This window comes from Malania oleifera, chromosome 3 (genome assembly GCF_029873635.1).
Source record: "Malania oleifera isolate guangnan ecotype guangnan chromosome 3, ASM2987363v1, whole genome shotgun sequence".
NCBI lineage: Eukaryota > Viridiplantae > Streptophyta > Magnoliopsida > Santalales > Ximeniaceae > Malania > Malania oleifera.
The window spans coordinates 30,300,621-30,310,317 of record NC_080419.1 but is presented as its reverse complement, the minus strand read 5'-3'; the positions used below and the strand labels follow the sequence as shown (position 1 = coordinate 30,310,317).

The 9,697-nt window shown below is 36.8% G+C and overlaps 1 protein-coding gene across 2 annotated transcripts; it reads right to left on the bottom strand.

Moving 5' to 3' along the window:
* Nucleotides 1-800: 800 nt before the first annotated feature.
* Nucleotides 801-8,753, bottom strand: LOC131151979 (1-aminocyclopropane-1-carboxylate oxidase homolog 3-like). 2 transcript variants are annotated; one of them, XM_058103519.1, is made up of 4 exons: nt 8,095-8,717; nt 7,429-7,750; nt 6,318-6,598; nt 801-988 (listed from the first exon to the last, which is right to left on the bottom strand). In XM_058103519.1, the coding sequence occupies exons 1-3, from the start codon at nt 8,622-8,624 to the stop codon at nt 6,347-6,349; spliced, it is 1,104 nt and encodes a 367-aa protein (XP_057959502.1). In that variant the 5' UTR covers nt 8,625-8,717; the 3' UTR covers nt 801-988; nt 6,318-6,346. The 2 variants fall into 2 exon arrangements, with proteins under 2 accessions (XP_057959502.1, XP_057959503.1); XM_058103520.1 differs by lacking the exon at nt 801-988 and having other exon boundaries at nt 6,255-6,598; nt 8,095-8,753.
* Nucleotides 8,754-9,697: the final 944 nt, after the last annotated feature.

The window sequence follows — 9,697 nt, the reverse complement described above, 5'->3', positions numbered from 1 at the left end:
TATTGAGTAAGGTGAGTGCCCTGGTAGGTAGTTTTAGTACCAAAGCAGAGGGAAGCTACTTGTATGGGCGAGTAATCTTCCTTATTCTCAGGGACTTTCGCCTGCATAAAAAATTATGTACTTGTGCATATTGGATGTGTGTATGATATTAGATGTCAATAATGTTATTAACGATATGTTTTCTTAGTTGTTATTGATGTTATTTAAGAAGCAGTTTATTTTGAAATATAAATATTAAAACTCAGTTGTCACACACTATTATAATTTATTGCACCCTTATTGAGAAGTGTCTTACCCTAGTGGATTAACAAATTTTCAGGTTCTTCTGGAGATCGGGTTTGAAGGCCTAGGCTGGGACTGTTTTTTCTGGTTTCTTTTTGAGGTATTGTGAGAAACTGATATATGTATAGATATATTTGTACTGGGTTATGTTTTAAATGCTGGATGTGGATATGGATATCTGGATGTGGTAGTGTTCGTTTTTGGGTTGTTATATAGAACTCTGGTATTTATTTGAGGTTATTTATTTATGTGTCGCTGCGTGCATGTTAATTATGGTATCAGATACAGGTGATTGGAACACGTGGCACCCGGGCCCCACTTGGCGGGTTTCGGGGCGTCACATGTAGTCACCGTTCAGAACTCCGGAACTCCTTCTCCATGTAGACGTCATCGTCGTCCGGTGTTCTTCCACCTTGTAGTTGCCGTCATCATTCGATGGTGTCGGAAAGCTTAAGATACTAACTCATCAAAATCATACCTTAATGGAGGCCTGATAGTGCGTCAGGATCTCCGTATACTTTTATTTTTTTGAAATGATAAAGTTGAACGAATTTTATTAAAACTAAAGCAAGTTGACTCAAGCCAGTAGCTTGACGATACACTAAAGCCAGTTCTTAAGCACAGTAGAGAAAGCAGATAAAATATGAAAGAAATTAGCCATATGTATACTGATTTTTACTTATTGCATTCCATCACCCGACTTCCACTCCATAGAAATATACATATATTGGATTATTCACAACTTGAAATGTGCTATTGATCGCTTCTTATCAAGGCCTTTTGATTGGTAGTATGCTATGAAGTCTTTCATGGAGGTTTCCCTATATAAAGGGGGGTTATCTTGTGACAAGACGGACTCATCTGATTCAGCACCCATGGCTGCAACTCCACCTACAACGGTAGTTCCCTGCAATGTGAAAATATTCCCATCCAACTTCTACCCTTTCATCACAGTCAGATTACCTTTCCATACTATCAAGACTCCACCTTTGGACTTGTAATTAAAGCCATTAGAATATCAAGTGCCAAGAGATATCAAATTCTTTCTCAACTCAAGTATATGTCTTATATTACACAATGTTCTTACAGCATCATCAAATATCTTTATCTTTACATTTTCTATGCCAACGATCTTACAAGAAGCATCATTACCCATAAGAACTGATCCAGAATTTACTAACCTATAAGTGCTGAGCCACTCCTTGTTTCGAGACATGTGATAAGAACATGTCGAGTCAAGTATCCAAGAGTTCGTCTTATTATCCGACTCTGCTAAAACTAATAGAACATCACCATCCGCTGAATCCTCTTCTCAAATGACATTCACAGATTTAGAAACCCCCTCATGCTTATTAACATTTCCCTTCTTCCAATCTGGACACTCTGGTTTCACATGCCCCTTTTTATCGCACATCGAATTTCTTTCTTCTTCTTGGATTGATTCCTGAATTTCTAATCAGACCCAATTTTAAACTTTCCTTTGCCTCGCTCATTAATGCTCTTTGCCACAAGTCCTTCTCCTTCATCACATATTTTCAATCTTTGATGAAAATTTAACAAAACACTTGTTACTTCTTCTAAATCAAGTGTTTTTTTTCTCCACGTAAGAGTGGTCACAAGATTTTCATAGGTATGAGTCTAAGGCAAAGAATTTAATAGCATCAAAGCTTTATCATCCTCATCAAACTTCACATCAACTCTCATACGATCACTTATGATTTGATTAAACGCATTGATGTGTTGATCTAGACTAGATCCTTCTACCATCTTAAGCCAATATAAACGTTGTTTAAGAAAAATTTTGTTATTGAATTATTTAGACATGTGCCGACTTTTTAACTTTCGCCGGATAACCATTGGAGAATCCTCCTCCATGACCCGATGGAGAACTTCGTCGGCCAAACACAAGCGTATTGTCGACACTGCCTTTGCTTTCGAATCTACCCATGTTGTCTCATTCATTCCTTCCGGTTGAGTATCAAGCAATGCTTTAGCCATTCCTCGCTGCACTAGAATATCTTTCACTCTCCTCTACCATAAACAAAAGTTTTCATTTCCCTCGAATTTGACAATGTCAAATCTTGCAGAAGACGATCCCGATGTCATAACAACAATAGCTCTGATACCAATTTGTTGTAATATGGATCGTATAATGAAGATGCACAGTGGAATAAACAACAAGTAAATGTAAATAACACAAACAACCAGAACAAGATCAACACAAAGATTTACGTGGTTCGGCAAAGCCTACATCCACGAAAGCAATGGCACACAAATTTCCCTAAGAAAATCAAAATGTACACAATACACTTCTCTAATGATCATCTCTCTCTCTCTCTCTCTCTCTCTCTCTCTCTCTCTCTCTCTCTCTCTCTCTCTCTCTCTCTCAAAATATGCCCAGATGACATACATAGAGTTTCCTTGGAGGTTTCCCCCCATTTTTCCAACCACCTAACATTCAAAAATTCAAAATTCAGAAAACCTACCACAGCCCAGGTGCCTCTCGTCGACAAACACAGGGTCTCGTCGACAAGACCAAGAAGACCCTTCGTCGACGAATATAGGGCTCTTGTCGACGATGCCAAAAATATGAAAATTTCCTGCTGTAGGTAATTGTTCATCGACGAGCTTTAGAACCTTCGTCGATGAACCTCTGTTGTTCCCTCGTCGACGAGCATAGGCCCCTCGTCGACGAGTCCTGTTGTGCTGCGCCCTTCGTGTTTTTCCTCCTTTCTTCTTTGCTTATAAAAATAAAAGTATAAAAGCCATAAATAACACAAGCCCAACCAAGCATTTTTCAAATTCAAGGCGATGCAGTTAAACATATTTTCGGGTTCTCCTAAGGGCGTATAATCGCCAAGGTAGAGATTGTTGTTTAAAGTGCGGCTCTTACACTTAGATTTTTATAAACAAAGGAATGAAAAAGGGATGTACAACAAGGACTCATCGACGAGTGCCCTGTGCTTGTCGACAAGTAGATCCCAAGAGCAACAAAAACTTAGAGATCCTAAGATACTGAGTGCAGAAAATGGGCTCGTCGACGAATGTCATGTTCTTGTCAACGAGTGTCCTTCTCTGGATTGTTGACGAATCCTCTGTTCTCGTCGACCAGTATTTTTGGGCTGCGAGCAGATTTTTGAATTTTGAATTTGAACGTTGGGGTGGTTGGGTAATTGGAGAGAAACCTCCAAGGGACTGTTATATATGTCATTCTGGGCATGTATTGACAGTGAAAGAGATCATTGTGAATTGTATTGTGTACTTTGACATTTCCTTAGTGAAATTGTTTGTGCCATTGCTTCCGTGGATGTAGGTTTTGTCGAATCACGTAAATCTTGTTATTGTTGTTGTTGTTGTTTATCATTCTCTAGTTGTGTTTCATTTACTTGTTGTATTTATTCCGCCATGTTTTGTATTTATCCAATCCATATCACAATAGTAACATGAAAAATCTCTTTCTCAAAAAATGAGGGACACATGCAAACACACATAAATGTGGTAATCATATTTTTAATGGGTGTCGTTAAGGAAGCTACAAGATAACCATCATCTAAATGATTGTTCAAGTACATTTCTTTCACACAAATGAAGTCACTAAAAAATATCTTTCTCAAAAAATGAGAGACACACGCAAACACACATAAATGTGGTAATCATATTTCTAATGGGTGTCGTTAGGGAACCTACCAGGATAACCATCATCTAAATGATTGTTCAAGTACCTTTCCTTCACACAAATGAATTTAGTAACTCTAGAATCTCATTTTCTTAGGATTTTTCTTTATTTTTTATTTTTTACCTTTTTAAAATAAAAATAAAGTGGTGACTCTATGTATATATATTTGAACAAACTCACTCTTTTCTTTTGAGTTCACTATTAGGGTTTATTTCCCATCAACAAACCTAGCCTAAGGGTTGGCCTCAACAATGATTGATAATGGAAGTTTGTATTGATTTTAACTTGGTATTGAAAGTTGAGGATCACTCACATTTGGTTTGGGAAATTGGGCTTGCTTTTAAGAATCAAGTTCTAATTGGGCGCCAATTGAGAGTTTCATGAGCTAAATACAGGATCTTGCAACCCAATTTAGTTTCAATGATAAATTGAGTTGATTTTGAGAAGTATAGGTCAAGTTTGAACCTTAATTGGCGATCTTGGGTTGATTTGGCTTCCTTCCTCCAAGAGTAAGAGCGCATTCCATGTCTACTGATTTCCTAGATTGAGTTCTAATCCTCTTCCAAGAAGGAATTAGTAAAGCAATCAATCCAAAGCTTTCAATTTGTTGTATTTTCCTTTTCGTTTTGATGTTCTGTGCATGGTCAATTTAACTTGTAAAAAGGGAACATCTTGTGTGACATCTTTACTTCGTGCTGTTCAGTGCAGTGGGAGCGAAGAGAGATGGAAAGCCTCTAATGACCAATCTTGCTAGAGCAAATTTTCCATAATGCTTTTTATTTTGCATTTTTTGGCATTGTTTTTTTAAAATGAAATGGCTTGAAATTTCGAGGAACGAACATTATGATCCATTTTTTTCAATTTTTTTCTGAATAAAATAGCTGAAAAGATGGCTCCAAGTTTATTTGAGAAAAGAAATGGCTCAAAAAAATCTACTTTTTTAAAGAAATATAGAGAACTTTTATTTAAGCCCAATTTTTTGGTTTTTGAAGCAATTAAAAAAAGAAAAAGAAAAAAGGTTTTACATGAACAAGTACAATGGGGTAAAAGCCCTATGTTTTTTTTTTTTTTTATATTTTTCCCACCATTGGACTAAATACAGTATTTGCAACTATTTAACGTAGATATTGTAAGTTCATAAAAAATAAAAATCGTAATTTTTTATCAACAAATTTTAATATATTTTGAATGTATAATTATGTATTATACTATGAATTTATTTCGTTTGATTCATTAATAATGAAAATTACAAAAGAAAAACTTGACAACTTTAAGTTATGAAAAAAAATTCAATGATTTGTTGACATATTCAATTAATTGAATTACTAATATGTCGAGTTTTACAAAATTTAAAAAAAAAATGAAAATGGCACACTTATATTCATTACAATTTTATAGCATGTCAGGTAAATAATAAAATTTAATATTTAACAGGAGAAATATATGTAGATTCATTGTATTAGTCTTGTATCTACGTTGTATGTATCGTAGCAGTATCTAGGGTCCATGTTCTTGTCCATATTTTGTAGTTGCAAGAAAATATAAAATTGTGCTCCCACGGGCATGGCGCAGTGGAAAGACATCAACATGTAAAAAGGAGTATCAGGGGTTCAATTCCGGGTAGATACACTCACGGAGCCAACGGTACCTGTGGATGGTGAGAGTTTACTCTGTGAGCCAACGGGGACTAGGATAGTGAGAGTTTGCTCTGTGAGCCAGCGGGGACCATGGATGGTGAGAGTTATCTGTGAGTTAGAGGGGACCGTGGATGGTAATGAAAATATGTCCCGCAGGTCGAGTTGGCTGAATGTTCAACTCATGCACGGAAGCCATTTTCGCATCCAGACTTTGCTCTGATCAGCGAGACCTAGGGGCAGAGGATGCTGAGCCGTAGGTTTGGTGCTGTACCAAGGGGTCTGAAAGACTAGTTGGTGGTTGGAGTTCCTATGTAATAATATATATATATATATATATATAAGTTGTTATAAATAACTTTAAATACTCAAACTTTTATTTATAAATTTGATTATGGTATTGTAATGTCAATTTATTTAAACAAACTAAGTTGTGCAATAACTCATTTTAAGATAACTCAAAATTACACTCTTGCAATCACGTGCATTACGTACACATGATATTTTTTAGAAGTATGTATATATATAGTTATGTATACTTATTTTTTTAAATGATAAAGTTGAATAAATTTTATTAAAACTAAAGCATGTTAACTCAAGCCAGTAGCTTGAGGATACACTAAAGTCAGTTCTTAAGCACAGTAGAGAAAGCAGATAAAATATGAAAGAAATCAGCCATATGTATATTGATTTTTACTTATTGCATTCCATCACCCGACTTTCACTCCACAGAAATATACATATATTGGATTATTCACAACTTGAAATGTGCTATTGATCGCTTCTTATCAAGGCCTTTTGATTCGTAGTATGCTACGAAATCTTTCATGGAGGTTTCCCTATATAAAGGGGGGTTATCTTGTGACAATAAGTCCTTAATTGGACTGTAAACCCTCGTCGATGTGTAGAAATGTGGACTAAAGAAAGATGCAATAGAGATCCTCGGGCCTACACGGTTTGCTAGGACTCGATGCTCTGCGCTTTGAAAATTGTCATTAGATACTAGCTGCAACAAAACAAAAGTAAAAAAAAAGATCACATAAACTACTAATAAATAAGTTTTGGCTTTTAGAAAATACTAAAAACATTGAGGTTGACTCTTTTCCAAGCTTCAATCCCTTTCTACTACAAATTTAGTACCTGAAATGTTGAGTTTGCTTTTAATTCAATTCAACAAAGTCAAATTCAAAGTATGGAATGTACACTATCAAATGCAATTGGTTTGTTCGGAAGTATGAATTTAGGATGTTGAATATGAATTTATAAGGATTGGGAAAAAATTTTAAATTTTTTTTTTATAATATATATATATATATATATATATATATATTTCTAAATCTAGACCAATCCAAGCTTAAGAACAAACTTTAAACTTTCCAAATCAAAGGATTAGGCATTTTCTACTTAGAATTGACTTTAGATTCGTGCATTACAGCTGTGCTTTTCACCGCTTAATATTTTAAACACATAATGTCAAAACACTAACATGAATTAAACAATGTGAATCATTCAAAAAGACCCCAGCATCATTTAGTTCATGCTATTACAGTATTACTGCAAGTAAAACTTGAAATAGTCAAGGCACAAATACTATGCATGGATCTAGAGTCACTTGTTAAAATAAAAAAAAAAATGTTCAGCACTGTGTTTAGTGGTTTGGGATTTGGGCAAGAAAAAAAAAAACATGATATCAATTAAAATTATGTCATACAAAAGTATAAATTTGAATTTGAGAATCAAAAACTATTCTCCGAAATGAATCATGTGTCAAAATCTTAAGCATGTCATTTATCAATACACAGCCTTGAAAAGTGACTTATAAAAGCAAAAGCTTGCCTGCAAAAGATCTCCAATGTTGATGAGAAGAGCTCCAGGTATGGGTGAAACATTGACCCACTGGTTTTCATGAAAGACTTGGAGTCCACCATTTTGATCTTGAAGTAAGATGGTGAGGAAAGTAGGATCAGAATGTTCGCTCGTACCCATGGTGAGTTCAGGCTCGGGACAAGCCGGATAATAGTGACTCAGAATCATTTGTCCCTCTGTGCAGTCCATGTCTTCAAGGTGGTGAGGTTTGAGCCCAAGCGCTTCTGATAATAGCTCAACTACAGTATTTCCCAATCTCCTCACTCGCTTTGAATACTCCATTATTACATCTCTGCATATATATATATATATATATATATATATATATATATATATATTCATTTAACACCACAGTGCAAATTAAATATTTAAATTTTTTATAATTTATGCATATTTTTATTTAATTTAAGTTTACATGATTAATTAAAAAGTATTAAAATTTTTAATTACAGATTGTGAAAATAAATAAAAATTATAAAACTTAATTTTGAGTTTCTTCAATTCAAACAATAGAAAACTGACAAGATAAATTTTCGTTTCCATAATATTTTATTAGGATACCAAACGTTAGGAGAGAAGAACAGAACAGAACAGACCAATCATCCCTGTATATCAATGGAAGGAGCGATTCGTTACCTGCAGACTACAGGCACCTCGCGTGGATCAAGCGGGTCGGGACCCATAACACAACCAAAACTATCCCTCCAATTCGAAAATCGCGACGAGTACAAGTCGAAGTTGCTAGCAAATCTCACTCGCCTCATCCGATCCCGCGAGTAGTACTCCGCCTTCACCTCCGCCGGCTGATGGTGAAACTCGCGCACCCTTTCCAGCATCTCTTCCAGTACGCTCGTGGGTATCCCGTGGTTCGCCACCTGGAAAAACCCCCAGCTCTTGGCCGCTCGCCGCACCTCTTCCACTACTTCCGCCCGCCGCTCACCGGTAATTTCTCCGAGGTTTATTACTGGAATCGAGAGGCCGGCGATGTTATCGGAGTTGAGCTCTTTGCCGCCCAGCTCGTCGGGGCGGACGAAGATTCGCGGGATTTTGGTGATGCCGGCGTCGACGAGGCCCTTTACCCCGGTTTTCGTGTCGTCGAAGGCCTTTAATTCTGGTAATCGGTCGGAGTAAGATGACAAGTATCCGGTACCGGCGTCGGCGGCCATTTTCTGCACCTGTATTGATCTTGTTCAGCTGGGATGATGATAGTTGATGGAAGGCTTTTGGAGGTTATGAGTGAGGGTTATTTTAAAGAATAATCGGGGTGCAGATAATGTCAGAGTATACGTAATGATAAAGAGGGAACGTGAGGACCCTCCCTGCCAAATAGCCCATTTAACTTTGTCGGGATGCAGACAATGTCAGACAATGTCAGTGATGATTGTTACATAATATAGATAATATATATATATATATATATATATATATATATATATATATATATATATCTGTGTGTGTGTGGAGGGGTATTTTGGTCTATGTATATATTTTAGGTTTAGGAATATTTCATTATGTATTTATTTTCTTTGTATTAGAGAACCCTGATAACTGAATGAATGCTGGCCTGCACGCAACATCTTCTTCTTCTTCTTCTTCTTCTTCTTCTCTCTCTCTCTCTCTCTCTCTCTCTCTCTCTCTCTCTCTCTCTCTGTAATTGTAGTTTGCATGGGAGTATGAATCTTTACATGGTATCAGAACGGTCGATCCTCTTCGTGGATGTTCGTCGCTAGGTGGTCGTTCGGAATTCTTTCTCCCTGCAGACACCGTCGTCCTTCTACAGTCGTCGTCATCATTGTTCAGCATTCCCTCTGCAGTCACCGTCGTCATTCAAAACTGTAGTTTTCGTTCAGAACTCCGAAACTCCTTCTCCATGTAGACGTCGTCTTTGTCCGGCGTTCTTCCTCCTTGTAGTCATCGTCGTTGGTCAATGGTGTCGGAAAGCATAAGACACTAACTCATCAAAACCATACCTTGATGGAGGCCTGATAGTGCGTTCGAATCTCCGTATAGGAATATCCTCAACTTGCTGGTTTCGCGAGCTAGAACTCGCTGCAACCATGGGATCATGATCATTTTCGTTGTCCTGAGCTTCCAACTCCACCTGCACAACACGTTCATCATTGCCCAATCTTTCTGGCTCCTGTTTCTGTTTATCAAACTCTTGAGTACGCTTTACCATAGCCTTCACATCAAAGACTACATCTCTATTGATCACCACATTGTTTGCCACTAGGTTCCA

Excerpts from the sequence above, each read along its gene's own strand:
- LOC131151979 (XM_058103520.1), bottom strand. The coding sequence starts at position 8,624 with ATGGCCGCCGACGCCGGTACCGGATACTTGTCATCTTACTCCGACCGA. Across the intron at positions 7,751-8,094 it reads GAGGTGCCTGTAGTCTGCAG|AGATGTAATAATGGAGTATT; the intron begins GTAACGAATCGC and ends ATATATATGCAG. Across the intron at positions 6,599-7,428 it reads ACATTGGAGATCTTTTGCAG|CTAGTATCTAATGACAATTT; the intron begins GCAAGCTTTTGC and ends GTTTTGTTGCAG.